Source organism: Salvelinus fontinalis, chromosome 4 (assembly GCF_029448725.1).
Source record: "Salvelinus fontinalis isolate EN_2023a chromosome 4, ASM2944872v1, whole genome shotgun sequence".
NCBI classification, from domain to species: domain Eukaryota; kingdom Metazoa; phylum Chordata; class Actinopteri; order Salmoniformes; family Salmonidae; genus Salvelinus; species Salvelinus fontinalis.
The window spans coordinates 37,920,812-37,942,756 of NC_074668.1; the positions used below are offsets into that span (position 1 = coordinate 37,920,812).

Genomic DNA, 21,945 nt, shown 5'->3' on the forward strand with positions numbered 1-21,945 from the left:
ATGGAAAACATAATATCACTTTAAATTGCCAGATTAAAATAATCGATAGTAATTGCATTTTTATTTATTTTTTTGTCAATGAGCCCAAAGACACTCTTGGGTCATAATAATCACATTTGTTATTTTACCATTTGCCCACTAGAGGTCGTCCCGTTAACGTGACGTGGCATTGCACTTCATGCTGCGTTAAAGACAACTGGAAACTCGTGGAAAAACGGGCTCCGACTGGGGAAAATAGTTTTAAATGTTCACCCAACTCGGAATTCCAAGTTGAAAACTCGGGCATCTTTGTAGATCTCCAACTTTCCGTTCTGAAGATCACTAAAGTCATGATTTGACCTAGTTTTTTCCCCGAGTTCCCAGTTGTCTTGAAAGCGCCATTATACTTCGACACGACCGACAAAGCTTTCTCCTACTCCAGGCATCTCTCTCGCTATACCGGTTTAGCGGATGGGTGAAGGATGATGATGATGGAGAGGCCCACGTCACCGTAGCTAGCTGTGCGAGTATGCGGAGAAAGACTTAGTTAAACACCGAGTTTAAGGTTGGTCCTCCTGGTTTAGACCGCTGGAAATGCGGAAATTCCCCCAAATGTTATTCACAGATGTGTGGCTAGAGACAGATGATGTAGCTAGGCTAACGTTACTAGCAATAATATAAGATGTAGCCAGCTATCTATACAAGAGCAGGACACTGTTTAAAATGAATAAATTATGAATAATTTGTTTAGGATATGCATTATCCGATTTAGTTGGTCATTTTAAAGAGCACCACGAGGAAAGTGTATCCTATCAATTTATCATGATGCTTGGTTCGATACGGAACAAGAAAGACTAGCATGCCTTCTCTCCTGTACCTGTTCTTAACCAATCGATTTATTTTATTTGGTTCACACTGCCATATGTCAACAAAGTCAGACTTAAACATTTGTTATAAATTGTGTTTATACGTGTGTTAAATGTATCATTTTGAACCCATGTTCTTTCTTCCCCCCTTCCTCCCAGGTTTGGAGAGGATTCTAGTGGATTTGCCAAGTGATCTGTCTGGAAACTAACCTGATAAACAAGATGAAGAGGGGTTTGCTGCGTGGCTTACTGCCAGAGGTGTCTATCCGACTGCTGCTTCTGGTTGTCTTCCTGTGAGTAAATAAAATTGAAACATCGCAATAACATTGACAAATGTGTTCCGTATGGACTTGTCTGGTGCAACTCAAATGAACTAAACTGTGTGTGTGTTATCTCCCTCAGTGTGACAGAGCAGCTTCCACCCTTTATTCGTGAGATCCAGGCAGAGGAGATGTGGCTGTATAGATTTCACAGAGTGGAAAATGACCATGTCCCCACCTCTCTCATGTTTGTGAGTACTGGTGTGTGTCAGGGGGAGGCACTGACTGAATTCACTGGAATCATGGAACATTGAATGTGAATATTTGTTCTGCCGGTAGTACTTTAGATTACAGCACAGGATAAACTGGAGAGCAACAATAACTTGTTGCCATGTTATTACCAGGTAATCTTGTGCTTTAATGTAAAGTGCTACCATTCTGTCTTACTAATTCTATTGCTATGGTACTGACCATGTCCCTCATATCAGAGCGTGGCGTGTTTCACTCCATTCCTGGTGATCCTGCTTTTCACCTTTCTGAAGAGAGTTGAGAGAGGAGACGTGAGAGAGGCCTCGCTAGGTAAGGCCTGACTGTAGAACTACACATGCTGTTTGGCATCAGAGCAGCTGCACAGAGATTGTGTGTGTGTGTGAGAGAAAAATACTGACCCAGTTGTTTGCCTCTGTTCCTCAGCGGTGACTCTGGCTCTGGTACTGAATGGAGTTTTCACCAACGCCATCAAGCTGGTCGTGGGCCGGTGAGTACTAGTCTGGAGTACTAGTCTGGAGATGTACAGTTACGGTTACATTGCTACAAGCTCAGTATTATGTTGGCTGGATGTGATGTAGTGTGTGTTCTGTGTTTGCTTCAGGCCGCGGCCAGACTTCTTCTACCGCTGTTTCCCAGACGGACAGATGAACCTGGAGATGCACTGCAGCGGCGACCCGGAAGTGGTCATGGAGGGCAGGAAGAGCTTTCCCAGTGGACACTCCTCCTGTAAGGCCCAATCTGATTGGCTAGTCCTCTTGCGAGAGCAGATCTGATTGGCTGTGAGACTACAGTGGGCTCGTTCAGATTAAAAGCTAGTTAGACTGGACCTGTGTGTGTGTGTGTGTGTGTGTGTGTGTGTGTGTGTGTGTGTGTGTGTGTGTGTGTGTGTGTGTGTGTGTGTGTGTGTGTGTGTGTGTGTGTGTGTGTGCAGTATATGTGTGTGGTAACTTTGATAAACAATGTTGTGTTTATTCAGACAATGGCCTAAGCCTTCTCATGTCATTATGAATAAAACTGTTGATCCTACTTTGATACATGTGCCTGCCCCATCTCTGATCCCCTCTCTCCTCTCGTCTTGTCCAAGTTGCATTCACTGGACTGGGCTTCACAGCTCTGTATGTGGGGGGTAAGCTGCGGTGCTTTAGTCTGGGGGGTCGGGGCAGGGCCTGGAGACTGTGTCTCTTCCTCGCTCCCCTCCTCCTAGCCTTCATGATCGCTCTCTCCAGGACCTGCGACTACAAACACCACTGGCAAGGTGAGCGGGCTAGCCATTAACCATGTTCACTTTGAAAAGCGCTATGAACATATAAGAAAATATTATTCTAATCCACTATTGAGAGACGTGCTAAGATCTTTCTGTCACTTCTGTATATGTGTGCGTTGTCCCCTCTGTGTTTAGATGTGTTGGTGGGTTCTGGTCTTGGCCTGGTGTTCTCTTGGCTCTGCTACAGACAGCACTACCCCTCTCTCCAGGACCCTGACTGTCACCGGCCACTACGCCACAGAGAGACTGTTCCTGCTGTGCAGGAACGCAAGCTGGCCAACTCCAACTACATATTACCTCTATAGCTGGCCAACTACATATTACCCCTATAGCGCTACTCCAACTAAATATTGGAATCAAAATCAAATCAAATTGTATTTGACACATGCGCCGAATAAAACAGGTGTAGACCTTACAGTGAAATGCTTACTTACAAGCCCTTAACCAACAATGCAGTTTAAAAAAAAAAAACAAGTGTTAAAGTATTTACTAAATAAACTGAAGTAAACAATACATAAATAAAAATGAAAAAAATAAGGAAATAGAAAAATAACAGATAATTAAAGAGCAACAATAAAATAACAGTTACGAGGCTATATACAGGAGTAACCAGTACAGAGTCAATGTGCTGGGGCACAGGTTAGTCGAGTTAATTGAGGTAATATGTACATGTAGGTAGAGGTAAAGTGGGGTGGGGGGGGGCAGCGCACAATTAGCCCACTATTGTCCGGGTTTGGCCGGTGTAGGCTGTCATTGTAAATAAGAATCTGTTCTTAACTTACTTGCCTAGTTAAATAAAGTTTAAATACATGTTGTTGTTTTTTATTAAGGAGTTTTATGGCTTGGGTGTAAAAGCTGTTAAGAACCCTTTTTTTTACCGAGACTTGGCGCTCCTGTACCGGTTGCCGTAAGGTAGCAGAGAGAACAGATTATGCCTATGGTGGCTGGAGACTTTGGCAATTTGTAGGGCCTTCCTCTGACACCGCCTGGTATAGAGGTCCTGGATGGCAGGAAACTTGGCCCCAGTGATGTACTATGCCGTACACAATCTGTAGTACCTTGCGGTCGGAGGTCGAGCAGTTGCCATACCAGGTGGTGATGCAACCAGTCAGGATACTCTCAATGGTGCAGCTGTATAACTTTTTGAGGATCTGAGGATCCATGCCAAATCTTTTCAGTCTCCTGAGGGAGAATAGGCATTGTTGTGCCCTCTTCACGACTGTCTTGGTGTGTTTGGACCATGACAGTTCGTTGGTGATGTAGACACCAAGGAACTTGAAGCTCTCAACCTGCTCCACTACAGCCCCGTCGATGAGAATGAGGGTGTGCTTGGCCCTCCTTTTCCTGTAGTCCACGATCATCTACTTTGTCTTGATCACGTTGAGGGAGAGGTTGTTATCCTGGCACTACGCCGTCTCATCGTTGTCGGTGATCAGGCCTACCGCTGTTGTGTCGTCGGCAAACTTAATGATGGTGTAGGAGTCATGCTTGGCCATGCAGTCATGAGTGAACAGGGAGTACAGGAGGGGACTGAGATCACACCCCTGAGGGCCCCCGTGTTGAGGATCAGCATGGGAGATGTATTGTTACCTACCCTTACCACCTGGGGGCGGCCTGTCAGGAAGTCCAGGATCCAGTTACAGAGGGTGTTTAGTCCCAGGGTCCTTCAGTTGGACAACTGAATAGGTATCCCCCTATCCTCTTAACTTAGTGATGAGCTTTGAGGGCACTGTGGTGTTGAACGCTGAGCTGTTGTCAATGAATAGCATTCTCACGTAGGTGTTCCTTTTGTCCAGGTGGGAAAGGGCTCCCGGGCTCCTGAGTAGCGCAATGGTCGAAGGCACTGCATCTCAGTGCTAGAGGCATCACTACAGACCCTGGTTCGATTCCAGGCTGTATCACAACCGGCCGTGATTGGAATCCCATGGGGTGCACAATTGGCCCAGCGTCGTCCGGGTTAGGGTTTATCCGGGGTAGGCCGTCATTGTAAATAAGAATTTGTTTTTAACTGACTTGCCTAGTTAAATAAAGGTTCAATAAAAAAAGGGCAATGTGGAGTGCAATAGAGATTGCGTCGTCTGTGGATCTGTTGGGGCGGTATGCAAATTGGAGTGGGTCTAGGGTTTCTTGGATAATGGTGTTGATGTGAGCCGTGACCAGCCTTTCAAAGCACTTTATGAATACAGACGTAAATGCTATGGGTCGGTAGTCATTTAGGCAGGTTCTCTTTGTGTTCTTTGGCATAGGGACTATGGTGGTCTGCTTGAAACATGTTGCTGTTACAGCTCAAATCGAACTACCTACTACCATTCTAGTGAAATACCATTTACATACTACCCCTTCGTCCCGGGTTCTTTATATCTGGGCAACTCCAACTACATACTACCCCGATGGCTCTACTCAATGAGTGGTTGAGTAACTAGTGGTAGAAATGGAACCATGCGCAAATGTTAACCCTGAGTGGGGAGGAGAGGAACTGTAATTTTTCAGCCCACCAGGTACCAGGTGCTAAGCTGTCAGTGCTACTGAAATAATCTGTATTCCCTGGAAGTAGGAAAGTCCTCTCAACGCACACACTGGATTAACCACAGCAGTTAATCATTTTTTCCTCATATTACGATATCCTATTTGTTTTGTCTGATTTATAGTGCACTACTTTTGACCATAGCCCTATATGCCCTGATCAAAAGTAGTGCACTGTATATGGAATAGGGTGCCATTTGGGAGGCAGACCCGTCTGTGGAGGTGAGGGTGCACTTTTCTGTAGAGTTCAACACTAGGATTGCAGTGGCCTAGAATCACATTACAGTTTGTACATTTAGAGTTCTTCCTTTACATCAGTGGTCACCAACTGGTCGATCGTGATCAGATTTCCAAGCCATTCCTAGTCGATCACCAAACATTTCTGTAAAAAACGCAACAATAAAGCCTTGCAATCCAAATGTTTTTATTTGTTTCGTGCTTTTCGCGGTAGGTGCACTTGGTTCAGCAGACCAAGCACCGGGAAGTGTTCCCATTTTGAACCAATTCATATGTCTGAATGTAGAACACCGCCTACCCGGCAGGCCCAGAGAGCAAATCCAGTGCACCTATAGGCATACCGCTGGCCAATCAGATAGCTCAGATTATCGTGTCTGCACAGTTTCCTTGCGCCATAGACTGTAAAAAGAAGCCTCGAACGCACAGCAAAGTTGATGATGTGAGATTTCAAAACGTTTAAAACCATAACTATAGAGACTCAACGAATACAGCAAAGAGCGGCTGTTTTTATGAGTAAGTTCATGTTTAAATTGTTATTCAGCACTGTCAACATTTTGTTCAACAGTTTTATAATCCATAAAATGTGTTCTTGCTATTTCCACTCACGCTACAACCAGCACTGCAGCTGCAATGAATGAGTATAGCAAAGCTTGCGTTGTTATTATTTGCGGCTTGTTTTTTTATATCAAGCAATATTTCACTTTCTCAAAGGAGTAACAACATGAATTGGTGCATGAGGCAGAAATCCCTTTTCTTAGTGGATGGAGGGAGAGAGGAGGGATGGTGAGTCGGGTGAGAGGCAGCCTCACCACTGCTCCCTGCCTCCCCTCAGACTGAACATCAGATACTGTCCATTTTTATTTAATTTTTTTGCCAATTATTATGCTCACTAAGGTGTGTCTCACAAGTAATACAACAAATGATCTATTACCAGTGTGATCATATACCAACATTTTTTAAATATAATTTTAAAATGATCTGAGAAGAACAACATTGGCAGGGCAATTCAAGAGTAGCCAATATGCAGTGATAATGTATTGGGCCTATAGCCTACTGCACAAATCTCATTGCTACAAAACTGCTTTCAATTGTTTAATGTTGCATAGGCTTACGTTTAAGTAATGTGTATTTATTCCCGTTCAGTACAGTTGTTTCTGCAGATAAGTTACTTAGTTGTACTGTGATGCTGGTAAAACTGATACCAGTATGCAAACTGCTGTATGGCTGACACCATTGAAATGTTTGGACTTTGGAGGCAGTTCTGTGATGTCAGTAACCCCAGTAAAGGCAATCGAAAGGAGATGGTTTGGGATGTGAGGAAGAAACAGATTCCAGCAGAAACAGCTGACTGACTGATGTGTGCCTTTGTTCAATATTTATTTATTTTTTTTACATTCCTCTTTAAACTAATAAGCTATTCACTCATTGCATGTACTGCACATACAGTTGAAGTCGGAAGTTTACATACACCTTAGCCAGATACATTTAAACTCAGTTTTCACAATTCTTGACATTTAATCCTAGTAAAAATTCCCTGTCTTAGGTCAATTCGAACATTCCTCCTGACAGAGCTGGTGTAACTGAGTCAGGTTTGTAGGCCTCCTTTCTCGCACACGCATTTTCAGTTCTGCCCACACATTTTCTATAGGATTGAGGTCAGGGCCACTCCAATACCTTGACTTTGTTGTCCTTAAGCCATTTTGCCACAACTTTAGAAGTATGCTTGAGGTCATTGTCCATTTGGAAAACCCATTTGCGACCAAGCTTTAACTTCCTGACTGATGTCTTGAGATGTTGCTTCAATATATCCACATCATTTTCTTCACTCATGATACCATCTATTTTGTGAAGTGCACCAGTCCCTCCTGCAGCAAAGCACCCCCGCAACATGATGCTGCCACCCCCGTGCTTCATGGTTGGGATGGTGTTCTTCGGCTTGCAAGCTTCCCCCTTTTTCCTCCAAATATAATGATGGTCATTATGGCCAAACAGTTTTATTTTTGTTTCATCAGACCAGAGTACATTTCTCCAAAAATATGATTTTTGTCCCCATGTGCAGTTGCAAACCGCAGTCTGGCTTTTTTATGGCGGTTTTGGAGCATTGGCTTCATCCTTGCTGAGTGGCCTTTCAGGTTATGTCAATATAGGACTCGTTTTACTGTGGATATAGATACTTTTGTACCTGTTTCCTCCAGTATCTTCACAAGGGCCTTTGCTGTTGTTCTGGGATTGATTTGCACTTTTCGCACCAGAGTACGTTCATCTCTAGGAGACAGAATGCGTCTCCTTCCTGAGAGGTATGACGGCTGTGTGGTCCCATGGTGTTTATACTTGCATACTATTGTTTGTGCATATGAGTGGTACCTTCAGGTGTTTGAAAATTGCTCCCAAGGATGAACCAGACTTGTGGAGGTCTACAATTTCTTTTCTGAGGTCTTGGCTGATTTCTTTTGATTTTCCCATGATGTCAAGCAAAGAGGCACTGAGTTTGAAGGTAGGCCTTGAAATATATCCACAGGTACACCTCCAATTGACTCAAATGATGTGAATTAGCCTATCAGAAGCTTCTAAAGCCATGACATAATTTTCTGGTATTTTCCAAACTGTTTAAAGGCACAGTCAACTTAGTGTATGTAAACTTCTGACCCACTGGAAATGTGATACAGTGAAATAATCTGTCTGTAAACAGTTGTTAGGAAAATACTTGTCATGCACAAAGTAGATGTCCTAACCGACTTGCCAAAACTATAGTTTGTCAACAAGAAATTTGTGGAGTGGTTGAAAAAACGAGCTTTAATGACTCCAACCTAAGTGTATGTAAACTTCCGACTTCAATTGTATATACTTTAGTGTATGCTTCCTTTTTATACTTAAGTATTGTCTGTAGAAAACCACTTGGCCGTAGCGCAACTTGAACCTTCACCCAACTCTCATTGACATCAAGGAATGGTTTTCAGGAAACTTCGACTTGCATGCATTTTTCAAGTTTTGCCATTACTGTGTACGCTTACATTGATTGTTTTACATCAATGTGATCAAATAGAATTGAACTTAACAATGTGTATAGAATTGATTCCAACTTGTTGTATTGACTTTTTACTTCATCCAACGTGTTGTTGGTTAAATGTTTGTAGACATGGCGGCGTTTTGTGGATTGTGTAAGGAAACTCAGGGTGTGTTTAGAATGGAATCGGGCCAACATACTGCTTCTAGAATGAAGATGAAGAGTGAGTCAGTATAAATGAATCAGAATTTAATTTTGAATCAGAATCTGAAGTTATAGAAATTGACAAGGGGTGTTTTATTTATTTAAAAGTTTTATTGAAATTATAACTGGTCCTTTTACTAATAAAACTGTACATGTTTTTTCTTTGTAGCTCATATTGATGTGGTAATGTCAGTTTGCAATGAAGATAATTCATTTTAGGGCTAAATTAAAACGTTATTTAGTTGCTAGGTTCCTGCTCCATAGACTACTGATTGTACCCAATTGTTTTCATTTACACGCAACACACTATCTATTTTGGTGAAGATCATTTAGGCACACTAATGAATGTGGTGTCAACTTGCATGTTCCGCTGCTGAAGAGTCTCTACTTCATCAGGGTATAGGGGTTGTTTTAATATTAGGCTACTGCTTGTGTCCTTCCAGCTTCCACTTATCTGCCTTTGCGTGTAGAGGAGACAACTACAAGCTGCTCCTGTTAACACTGTAGACGGATTGTATTTGTTGTGATGAACTTATTGGTGACACACTTTTACTATTATGTTTCTTAATAAACCACTCATCTACACATCGTCTGCTGCCTATTCTTCAACTGAACCATCAATAATGAAATATTTGTTGCAGTAACAAATGAATGGCCACATCATCAAAGATCAACAGATTCAATCTGCTAAAACAGATTGAATAGTGCCCTTACAAGGCGGGATAATAATTCAAATGGTTTCACTGTCCAGACCCATCTACACTTGTGAGATATCCAGACACAATGCGTGCCTGACTACCTCCGCAGGAAGGAAAGGAGAAGGAAGATCACAACCAGATCGCTTCTTTTGATCGTCTACAAATGTGGACACAATCAGGACAAAGGGTGCATGTCAGCAGGTAGCCTAGCGATTAAGCGCGTTGGGCCAGAAACTGAAAGGTCACTGGTTTGAAACTCTGAGCCGGCAAGGTTGGAAAATCTGCCGTTCTTCCCTTGAGCAAGGCAGTTAACCCCCAACAACTGGACGTCGATTAAAAAACTTAAGGATTTCAATTTTCACCTAAAATGACATACCCAAATCTAACTGCCTGTAGCTCAGGACCTGAAGCAAGGATATGAATATTCTTGATAGCATTTGAAAGGAAACACTTTGAAGCTTGTGGAAATGTGAAATGAATGTAGGAGAATATAACACATTAGATCTGGTAAAAGATAATACAAAGGAAAAGCCAACCGTTGTGTTGAATGTTTTTTGTACCATCTTTGAAATGCATGAGAAAGGCCATAATGTATTATTCTAGCCCAGTTGCAATTTAGTGTTTGGCTACTAGATGGCAGCAGTGTATGTGCAAAGTTTTAGACTGAACCAATGAACCATTGTATTTCTGTTGAAAATTTTGATTCAAGACTGCCCAAATGAGACTAATTGCTTTATTAAAAACTTTTCAAGTTCATTACTGTGCACTCTCCTCAAACAATAGCATGATATTATTTCACTGGAATAGCTACTGTAAATTGGACAGTACTGTTAGATTAACAATAATTTAAGCTTTCTGCAAATATCAGATATGTCTATGTTCTGGGAAATGTTCTTGTTACTACCAACCTCATGCTAATCGCATTACCCTCTGTTAACGCAACCGTCCCGCAGGGGACCCACCGATCCTGTAGAGGTTTTAAGGCAGCCCCCCCCGCACCCCTCTGATTCAGAGGGGTTGGGTTAAATGCGGAAGACACATTTCAGTTGAATCCATTCAATTGTACAACTGACTAGGTATCCCCCTTTCCCTTTCAATAGGAAATGACCTTAAAATTTCTAGCACGATATCACAGATTATCCATTATATTGGATAATCGAGTGGTCGCTCTAACAATGAAGAGAAACGTCTTCAAAAATGAAACGAGGTCGGGACTACTCTAGCCAATGAGAGTGCAGATACACGTGTGAACAACAGGCACAACTCCTAATTATATCAGTACAATGCATTATAAAAATGTTCTTGATCAAATAAGCCACAAATAGCAAAAAAGCCATTACATTTTTGGTAACTCATTGACCTCATTGCCTAAATCGACATCGTCGGTGCCCAGTTGTTGGGCAGTTAACTACCTTGCTCAAGGGAAGAACGGCAGATTTTTCAACCTTGCCAGCTCGGGGATTCGAACCAGCGACCTGTCAGTTACTGGCCCAATGCGATTTGGTGACCACTTGACCTTTCCTCTAGCGCCACCATCAGGCCTTTCCATTTTGTTTTCCATTTCCACTTTTCCAGCTGCTTATTTTCTAGTTGGTATGTATACTTAGTTCAACAATCTGCTGCTGATTTGATTATTTTGTTTGTTATATCATTCTATAGATGATAATGTTAATTTATTTTAATTGAAGAGGTTAATGTATATTTAAGTTATATTTATTTTAAGTTATTCATCAATGTTAAGAGAATTTTCCATTCAAGAATTGTACCATTAAAATTAAATTTAGACTGTAAAAAATGGCCTTTAGCACATTTCTTAATGAGGGTATCAGTCTTGCATCAAATAGTGAATTCCACTATATGCAGAACGTTGCATGCATGTCTGCACAGTGTTATATTTTCACAGCTCACTGACAGTAAATATTGAACTATTTAGGTAGAGTTATTTAAAGCTTTGAATGGGTCGATTGGGTTCTGGAGGTGTGTGGTTACAGCAATTGCGAAGGGTTGGTGTGGCCTGTGGTGGTGGGGCCCAATGTGATATATTTTCATGGGGCCCAAAATCCCTAGCGGCGCCCATTCCTGTTGTTCACACGTGTATCTGCCCTCTCATTGGCTAGAGTCTTCCCGACAGCATTCCATTTTTGAAGACGTTTCTCTTCATTGTTAGAGTGAGTATCTGGTATCCGCTTGAGTATCCGCTTGAGTACCTGGTCAATATAATGGATAATCTGTGATATCGTGCTAGACTTTTAAGGTAATTTCTTATTGAAAGGGAAAGGAGGATACCTAGTCAGTTGTACAACAATTGGATTCAACTGAAATGTGTCTTTCTGTATTTAACTCAACCCCTCTGAATCAGAGATGTGCGGGGGGCTGCCTTACTCGGCCCGGGGAACAGTGGGTTAACTGCCTCGCTCAGGGACAGAGCCGACATTGCAGTGTTTACCGTGAATGCAGTCTCCACTATAACGTGGGAACATTACCTTTACATTTCAATAATGCCGTAACTCTGAATTTCCAGGAAATCTGGTCACAATGTGGACGAATAAGGCTGCTTCTACACAGGCACCCCAATTTGGATCTTTTTTCACTAGGCAAGTCAGTTAAGAACAAATTCTTATTTACAATGACGGCCTACCCCGGCCAAACCCTCCCCTAACCCGGACGACGCTGGGCCAACTGTGTGCCGCCCTATGGGACTCCCAATCACGACCGGTTGTGATACAGCCTGGGATCAAACCAGGGTCTGTAGTGACACCTCTAGCACTGAGATGCAGTGCCTTAGACCGCTGCGCCACTCGGGAGTGTAGGCATGTGTAGAGGCATATCTGAAAATGTGGGCACAATCAGAATGTGGACAAGATTAGGACACAGGACCAATGTTAGCACCAGGTATAAATGAGGCCAGAGATGTCTTTCTCCTTCACTGTCTCATACCATTTGAATGAAGGAAACAACTGCTACGAGTAGATGTAGCAGTTGTGGTTTCCTTAATTCAAACGGTTTTCTGACAGACTGTTTTCACAGTATCAGTAAGTGGGGGGGTCTTAACTCAGGGGGCATCTCGCCCCATAACCACTCACTTTTCCCTGGATAAATAACTGCGAGAAACCAGTAAATTAGAATACATTATTTATATGAACAGCATTGTGTGAAATTGAACTGTTAAATTATATGTGATTTCTAATTCTGGCTTCTCTACAGCCTCTGCATGACGAACCAACACTCAGGGTGGGGAGAGACCCATCTCAGTATGGAGTGCAGTTCACAATGCATGTAGACCTATCATCTCATCATGGAAGCTTTTTTTCAGGAAGGCCTGCATTTCCTGCAGCATAGCCTATGCTACAGTAATACACTGCTCAAAAAAATAAAGGGAACACTTAAACAACACAATGTAACTCCAAGTCAATCACACTTCTGTGAAATCAAACTGTCCACTTAGGAAGCAACACTGATTGACAATAAATTTCACATGCTGTTGTGCAAATGGAATAGACAAAAGGTGGAAATTATAGGCAATTAGCAAGACACCCACAAAAAAAGAGTGATTCTGCAGGTGGTGACCACAGACCACTTCTCAGTTCCTATGCTTCCTGGCTGAGGTTTTGGTCACTTTTGAATGCTGGCGGTGCTCTCACTCTAGTGGTAGCATGAGACGGAGTCTACAACCCACACAAGTGGCTCAGGTAGTGCAGTTCATCCAGGATGGCACATCAATGCGAACTGTGGCAAAAAGGTTTGCTGTGTCTGTCAGCGTAGTGTCCAGAGCATGCAGGCGCTACCAGGAGACAGGCCAGTACATCAGGAGACGTGGAGGAGGCCGTAGGAGGGCAACAACCCAGCAGCAGGACCGCTACCTCCACCTTTGTGCAAGGAGGTGCACTGCCAGCGCCCTGCAAAATGACCTCCAGCAGGCCACAAATGTGCATGTGTCTGCTCAAACGGTCAGAAACAGACTCCGTGAGGGTGGTATGAGGGCCCGACGTCCACAGGTGGGGGTTGTGCTTAAAGCCCAACACCGTGCAGGACGTTTGGCATTTGCCAGAGAACACCAAGATTGGCAAATTCGCCACTGGCGCCCTGTGCTCTTCACAGATGAAAGCAGGTTCACACTGAGCACATGAGCACATGTGACAGACGTGACAGAGTCTGGAGACGCCGTGGAGAATGTTCTGCTGCCTGCAACATCCTCCAGCATGACCGGTTTGGCGATGGGTCAGTCATGGTGTGGGGTGGCATTTCTTTGTGGGGCCGCACAGCCCTCCATGTGCTCGCCAGAGATAGCCTGACTGCCATTGGGTACCGAGATGAGATCTTCAGACCCCTTGTGAGACCATATGCTGACACATGCACATTTGTGGCCTGCTGGAGGTCATTTTGCAGGGCTCTGGCAGTGCACCTCCTTGCTCAAAGGCGGAGGTAGCGGTCCTGCTGCTGGGTTGTTGCCCTCCTACGGCCTCCTCCATGTCTCCTGATGTACTGGCCTGTCTCCTGGTAGCGCCTCCATGCTCTGGACACTACGCTGACAGACACAGCAAACCTTTTTGCCACAGCTCGCATTGATGTGCCATCCTGGATGAACTGCACTACCTGAGCCACTTGTGTGGGTTGTAGACTCCGTCTCATGCTACCACTAGAGTGAGAGCACCGCCAGCATTCAAAAGTGACCAAAACATCAGCCAGGAAGCATAGGAACTGAGAAGTGGTCTGTGGTCACCACCTGCAGAATCACTCTTGTTTTGGGGGTGTCTTGCTAATTGCCTATAATTTCCACCTTTTGTCTATTCCATTTGCACAACAGCATGTGAAATTTATTGTCAATCAGTGTTGCTTCCTAAGTGGACAGTTTGATTTCACAGAAGTGTGATTGACTTGGAGTTATATTGTGTTGTTTAAGTGTTCCCTTTATTTTTTTGAGCAGTGTATAAAGACCAAATGCACGTCTAATTTACCCATTTCCATCTGGCTTTTGGGGTCATCTTGTTTTTAAATTGTTAAGATTTTTATTTTTATTGCAGCTGCAGTTTTAAAACAGCCTATCACTCAACTATCGTTGCTTTAATTAAATTAGTGCACGTGCGAGCAGTCTCTCTTGCAGTCTTTCTCTCTCTCCCTCAACTCCATTCAAATTGCATCCAAAATAGATAATCCTGTTCTAGATTGATATATAGCCCTATATATAAATGTCCTAGCCTACCTCTTTCAGGTAACAAATTCAATGCAGTATTAGTCTTAGATTGAACTAATCAATGATGGGTCATGCATAATAAGCTTCTAATTTATAGCCTCTGTCTCTTGTGCAATATGCAAGCACCTGTGTTTCCGCTGGCCTCTCCTTAAAAAACATTCCTTAGCTCTTGGAGTCCCATGCAGGAAAAGCTAGACTCGAATAGCTTGCTGGACATCCTTTTTTTTGTTGCATTTCTTATACAAATAGACTTTTCGAAGAGGGACACAAGCGTTTTTTTGCTAAATGTTTCATGTAACTGTTGAAAGCGAGGAAGAGGTGGTAAACTACTAACAAAGGGGAAATATTATGAAAGGTATATATGGGTCAGCCTACTATTTCAAAATTAAAATCATATTCACTAGCCTACACTTGTAACTTTGTAGGCTGCCTGTGCAGCACCAGAATTGCTTGTTCTCTTTACGTGATAATGCCAGAGAAGCCGGTGTTTGGAGGATATATTGGCACGGGTGTTGTTAGGCCCGAGAAGAAGTCGAAGAGGAAAACCGCACCACTATATCCCCCAAACACTGGCTTCTAGGGTATTATAATTTTATACGACGAGTTACCAACATATTCAAATAATGATTGACATATTTCCATTAAACATTTTTATTTTGATGAATTTATTCATACTATTTCATCATATCACAAGATATAGACCCGACACAAATCTATGGTTGCTGTCTAAGCCGACTGGTTGTTCGTTCTATTAGTTCGGTTGCCAGAAACACGAACCAGTCGTTCATTCTTTTTGTTGTGAATCTATGGACGCAACCCAGTCGTTCGTTCTAAATGTTCCATTGCCATACTGGCTGGCAACGTTCTTTTTGTATCTATGCCAGGCAATTGTTACGGGTGTATCCACAAAAAGCTTAAACAAATGCAAATGCAGCTACTTTGCTGTTATTCTGGCTGCATTTTTTGACGTGACTGTAAGTTAGCTGTAGTTGGCTAGCTAGCAACTGTATGATGTAGGCTACTGCACATTACACACGACAGATTATACAACGGGTGGGTCTAATTCTGAATGTTGATTGGTTAAAACCGCATTCCAGCCGGTGTCTATTCCACAAGTTACCACCGGCTAAATTTATGACGTTAAAATGCCTATTTACTCTGTTCCATCTGACTACGCAATCCACTATCTCATCAGCCCAGCCAAGCAATTTATAAACTTGATCTCCACTATAAATAGCATCTAGACATTATTTCACATTTATTTATTTACATTTATTTATTTCATTTTTAACAGCGGAGATTTGTATAAACCGGCATTTTAACGTCATAAATTTAGCCGGTGGTAACTTGTGGAATAGACACCGGCTGGAATGCGGTTTTAACCAATCAACATTCAGAATTAGACCCACCCATTGTATAATCTGTCGTGTGTAATGTGCAGTAGCCTACATCATACAGTATATGTATTGAATAATGGCACAATCATTTGGGTATTGTGGGGCTTGGGCTCGTTAAATGTCGTTAATGTGAGGCTTATAAAATCTATTTAATATGACTCATCAGGTTAGAATTTTCATGCTGATCGAAGCTCTAATCAAATCCAAACATTTATATGCTTTGTAATGCTTTCGAATGGCACTTACGGTTTTGGAGGGAAATACCAGGTTACCCGGGATGAGTGATTTATTCTCGGGATGGAACAACCCTACAGTACATGGATTAGCCTACCAACTAGGGTCATTTTGAAATTAAAGATTAAACTGTTTAAAAATAATAATAATTGATTTGAAATAGTTATTACACTGTTCTTCATTATTTACCTCTTCCTCGTCTAGTGATATAACATGGCAGAAAAGATGTTTGACGTTGTGGAGGAGCTTGCGGAGGACATAATCAAGGTGATTCAGTGGAAAGTGTGATGAGCATGAACCTCCTATCCCAGAAGAACGGATGAAGGTATTTACAAATGAAGAAGCAGCAACGCAGAAGGTTGCTGAGATAACTCTGGGGACGGCCCTGAGCATATCTCTGGATATACTGAAAGAGGCCAGGCAACAAAAAAGGTAAGAAAAAAGGTAACACAATAACTTAGGTAGGACAACAGTCATGATGCAGAGAGCTGCACAGTTCACCTTTATTAAAAGGATAGTTCGGGATTTTGGCAATGAGATTAAAAAAAATTGTATCCAGGAGTTCATCTGACTGAAGTAGATAAATACCCAACTATCCCTTTAAGTAAAACGTTTTAAATGGACTGTGTGCAGTAGCAAGCTATCTGTTTTAGTTTTCGAGATGATTGATCTCTTTCAAGGAAGTAGCTGTGTATATTTATTTCTTCTGAACACATTTCTGTTTGTTGTCAATTCTTGCAATTGTTTTCAGAATACGTACAGTGCCTTAAAGTATTCATACCCCTTGACTTATTCGACGCACTACCAGGGAACTGGAAAACCAGTAACTGGTGTGAACAACATTTGCCCTCTCCTTTGCATAGAGTTGATCAGGCTGTTGATTGTGGCCTGTGGAATTTTGTCCCACTCCTCTTCAATGGCTGTGTGAAGTTTCTGGATATTGGCAGGAACTGGAACACGCTGTCGATCCAGAGCATGCCAAACATGCTCAATGGGTGACATGTCTGGTGAGTATGCAGGCCAATTAAGAACTGGGACATTTTCACCTTCCAGGAATTGTGTACATGTAACGGATGTGAAATGGCTAGCTAGTTAGCGGGTACGCGCTAGTAGCATTTCAATCAGTTGCGTCGCTTACTCTGAGACTTAAGTAGTGTTGCCCCTTGCTCTGCAAGTGCCGTGGCCTTCGTGGAGCGATGGGTAACGATGCTTCGTGGGCGACCGTTGTTGATGTGTGCAGAGGGTCCCTGGTTCGCGCCCGTGTCGGGGCGAGGGGACGGTTTAAAGTTATACTGTTACATTGATGCTGTTGACCCGGATCACTGGTTGCTGCGGAAAAGGAGCAGGTTGAAAGGGGGGTGAGTGTAACGGATGTGAAATGGCTAGCTAGTTAGCGGGTACGCGCTAGTAGCATTTCAATCAGTTGCGTCGCTTACTCTGAGACTTAAGTAGTGTTGCCCCTTGCTCTGCAAGTGCCGCGGCTTTTGTGGAGCGATGGGTAACGACTGTGCTTCGTGGGCGACCGTTGTTGATGTGTGCAGAGGGTCCTTGGTCCCTGGTTAGGGGACGGTTTAAAGTTATACTGTTACATACAGATCCTTGCGACATGGGGCCGTACATTTTCATGATGATGGGGAATGAATGGCACCACAAAGGACCTCAGGATTGCGTCATGGTATCGGCAATTGTGTTTGTTGTCCATAGCTTATGCCTGCCCATACCATAACCCCACCATGGGGCACTCTGTTCCAACGTTGACATCAGCAAACCGCTCGCCCACACAACACCATACACATGGTCTGCGGCTGTGAGGCTGGTTAGACACACTGCCAAATTCTCTAAAATGACGTTGGAGGCAGCTTATGGTGGAGAAATTAACATTAAATTCTCTGGCAACAGCTTGGGTGGACATTCGTGCAGTCAGCATGCCTATTGCACATCTGTAGCATTGTGTTGTGACAAAACACATTTCAGAGTGGCCTTTTATTTTCCCCAGCACAAGGTGCACCTGTGTAATGATCATGGTGTTTAATCAGCTTCTTGATATGCCACACCTGTCAGGTGGATGGATTATCTTGGCAGAGGAGATATGCTCACTAACAAATTTGTGCACGAAATTTGAGATTAATTATATTTTTGTGTTGGGTTTGCGCCAGACATAGCGTTTTCCTTGATGGCCAAAAAGCTACATTTTAGTCTCATCTGACCAGAGTACCTTCTTCCATATATTTGGGGAGTCTCCCACATGCCTTTTGGCGAACACCAAACGTGTTTGCTTATTTTTTCTTTAAGCAATGGCTTTTTTCTGGCCTCTCTTCCGTAAAGCCCAGCTCTGTGGTGTGTACGGCTTAAAGTGGTCCTATGGACAGATACTCCAATCTCCGCTGTGGAGCTTTGCAGCTCCTTCAGCATTATCTTTGGTCTTTTTGTTGCCTCTCTGATTAATGCACTTCTTGCCTGGTCCATGAGTTTTGGTGGGCGGCCCTCTCTTGGCAGGTTTGTTGTGGTGCCATATTCTTTCCATTTTTTAATAATGGATTTAATGGTGCTCCGTGGGATGTTCAAAGTTTCTGATATTTTTTTAGAACCCAACCCTGATCTGTACTTCTCCACAACTTTGTCCCTGACCTGTTTGGCGAGCTCCTTGGTCTTCATGGTGCCGCTTGCTTGGTGGTGCCCCTTGCTTAGTGGTGTTGCAGACTCTGGGGCCTTTCAGAACAGGTGTATATATACTGAGATCATGTGACACTTAGATTGCACACAGTTGGACTTTATTTAACTAATTATGTGACTTCTGAAGGTAACTGGTTGCACCAGATCTTATTTAGGAGCTTAGTAGCAAAGGAGGTGAATACATATGCACACACCACTTTTCCGTTTTATTTATAAAATATATTTTTTAAACAAGTTTTTTTTGACTATTTTGTGTATGTCCATTACATGAAATCCAAATAAAAATCTATTTAATTTACAGCTTGTAATGCAACAAAATGGGAGAAACGCCAAGGGGGATGAATACTTTTGCAAGGCACTGTACCTCTACTGGTGTATCATCAAGCCCTGGTGTTTTTCCAGACTGAAAAATGTTAATTGCCTCAAAACATTCCTCTTCTGTAAGTTGGCTTCACACAGGTTTTTCTTTTACATTATTAGTATTATTATTGTTATTGGGAAATAAATCATTCAGTGTAAACGGAGGAGACAGAAAAGACAACATATGTTTAAATATTTTGCTTCCTCTTTCAAAATATAATATAATATGACTCCATCATATTTGAAACACCTGCATTTTGGAGCTGCCTTACTCAAGAAAACAAAAAAGAGACCATGTTTGAGACCCTGCCCCATCTGCCCTGAATGACGGGTCGCCACTGGAGTCCATGGTAGTTTTTAATATCTTATTTTCCGCTCGTATTTCTTCCATCATTGTATTACTGTAATTCATTCCTGTTTTAAGGCCTCATCCTCCACCAGTAGCCCAGGCTATAGATCCAGTTTTCTAACTGCTCATCCATGCTTGAAAGCAATGCTCTATCTTCTGGAGACAGTTATAAAAACCTCCCCCTCCAAAGTTACATTTGGAATTTTAGAAGGCGGCTTCCCTTCAGTTTCGCTCGCAGAGCCCGAGGAGAGGTCTTCTCTTGTTTGCCTTGATGTATCTGATTCTTTTTCGAGCATATCAAAATGCTGATCAATAAATAGTTCAAGGTTCTCTATATTATCCAGAATGTTTGTTTTGCAGTTATCAGCTATTTTTCGTATTAATTCATGGCACAAGCTGAGCCTGCCTGCCGTCCTGTACCTGCCTGACTCTGAACTGATTATGAACCTCTGCCTGTCCTCGACCTGCCCTTTGCCTGCCCCCGTTTTATAATAAATTATCTGAGAACTGTACTATTCCCCTCCTGTGTCTGCATCTGGGTCATATCCTGAGGCGTGATAGCCTGGGCTGGGCCTGACTCTTCTCTCCTCTCCCACTTTTTACTGGAGGGCCTGACTATTCTCTCTTCTCCTTTTTACTGGGGGGCAGGGCCTGACTCCTCTCTCCTCTCCTCCTTTTTACTGGGGGGATGGGCCTGACTCCTCTCTCCTCTCCTCCTTTTTACTGGGGGGCCTGACTCCTCTCTTCTCATCCTTTTTACTGGGGGGCTGGGCCTGACTCCTCTCTCCTCTCCTCCTTTTTACTGGAGGGCTGGGCCTGACTCCTCTCTCCTCTCATCCTTTTTACTGGGGAGATGGGCCTGACTCCTCTCATCCTTTTTACTGGGGAGATGGGCCTGACTCCTCTCTCCTCTCCTACTTTTTACTGGGGAGATGGGCCTGACTCCTCTCTCCTCTCCTACTTTTTACTGGGGATATGGGCCTGACTCCTTTCTCCTACTTTTTACTGGGGATATGGGCCTGACTCCTCTCTCCTCCTACTTTTTACTGGGGAGATGGGCCTGACTCCTCTCTCCTCTCCTACTTTTTACTGGGGATATGGGCCTGACTCCTTTCTCCTACTTTTTACTGGGGATATGTGCCTGACTCCTCTCTCCTCTCCTCCTTTTTACTGGGGAGAAGGGCCTGACTACTCTCTCCTCCTTTTTCTCTTCTTTCTTTTCCTTTTCACCTCCTCCACCTCAATCTCCTGACAGGAGGAGGCCGGCTCTTTAGATTCAGGGACATCAGTGGCCTCCAAACCTCCATTCTCCATCACCCACCTCTTCATCAGATTATGAGTCCAACCACTACTCTTCTCCTTTTCCTCCTACTCTTCCTGTGCTCTTCGTTTCCTCTTCCTGTTGAATCCACGCAGGCTGCTGATCCTGGTCCCGGAGGCTCCGTCAACTACCTCATCAGCAATCCTGAGAGAGAGAGAGAACACCACAGAGGATCATAAACAAGCCTACAGTACATCATCACTCCATCTAATCTATTCCATGTTCATCAGCCCACCTGAGCATATGGAAAGTGTTACTAAACCAAATGCTGCTGCTACAATGGCATGGCACAGTCCCACTGCCTTACTGTTGGGTCTGGTACTGCTTGTCTCCTGTGCCCAGTATTAAGGTGGTGCAAAGCAGCTTTAGCTCAGTCAGGCAGCTGCACCTCACCCAGCTTGGTTAGGATGTCTGCCCTCTGGGGATCAAAGGAGGGAGATGATGATGAATAGAGTACTTTGTGTTTTATGGCCAGAACTATTTCCAGTGACACAGCTCATACTTTTACACCAACGGAAACTGGGCTGGTCTGGCTCGGAGAAGGCAGATGTAACATGTTATCTTGGATTTCTTCTCTTTGACCTCCAGGACTTTCTGCAGATGTTTCCTTTGTTTCTTGGTCAGGGTCGTTTCTTTGGAAACATCCTGCTTCTGTCCCTTCCAGTTGTGCCTCTTCCTCAGTCGCCCCATCTCACAGCACTCAACAGACAGGAATTCTACAGTATGTATCGCACAAAGAGAGCGTAGCATTGACAAAGAAGTGAGTGAAACAAGTACCCATTTAAATACTGTATGTCGGTACTTGATATTAATGCATTGCTAACTGGTTTTGAACACACAACTGGTAGGAAGAGCCTGAACAGCTAGATGGGTCATTCCTACAATGTGGTTCCTTTTCTGTCCCCAGAAAATATCAGTTCATATTTAGTGTAAAATGTGGATTCCAAAAGGCTATAAATATAAATTCAGGTGTCCTTTACCTTAAAAAGACCAAAATATGGATCCTGAAAGTGAATTTTCTGCATTTCCAACGCTTTTGTCAGTGGATGTTGCAGTTTTTGCCATGTCCCCAGGTGTTATCAACTTCCACAAGAAATATAAGAAATAAAATAATA

At 43.2% G+C, this 21,945-nt stretch overlaps 1 protein-coding gene across 1 annotated transcript; it reads left to right on the plus strand.

The window, feature by feature from the left end:
- Positions 1–185: 185 nt before the first annotated feature.
- On the plus strand, positions 186–9,192 carry LOC129853710 (phospholipid phosphatase 5-like). Its single transcript, XM_055920052.1, has 8 exons — positions 186–544; positions 1,005–1,138; positions 1,248–1,356; positions 1,594–1,684; positions 1,799–1,862; positions 1,977–2,101; positions 2,460–2,630; positions 2,775–9,192. Exons 2-8 carry the CDS (start codon positions 1,068–1,070, stop codon positions 2,942–2,944), a joined length of 801 nt encoding a protein of 266 aa, XP_055776027.1. The 5' UTR covers positions 186–544; positions 1,005–1,067; the 3' UTR covers positions 2,945–9,192.
- Positions 9,193–21,945: the final 12,753 nt, after the last annotated feature.

Bases quoted from the DNA above. Each gene is read 5' to 3' on its own strand.
- LOC129853710 (XM_055920052.1), top strand. From the start codon at position 1,068: ATGAAGAGGGGTTTGCTGCGTGGCTTACTGCCAGAGGTGTCTATCCGA. The intron at 1,357-1,593 runs GTGAGTACTGGT...CCCTCATATCAG, and splicing joins TCCCCACCTCTCTCATGTTT to AGCGTGGCGTGTTTCACTCC. The intron at 2,631-2,774 runs GTGAGCGGGCTA...CTCTGTGTTTAG, and splicing joins CTACAAACACCACTGGCAAG to ATGTGTTGGTGGGTTCTGGT.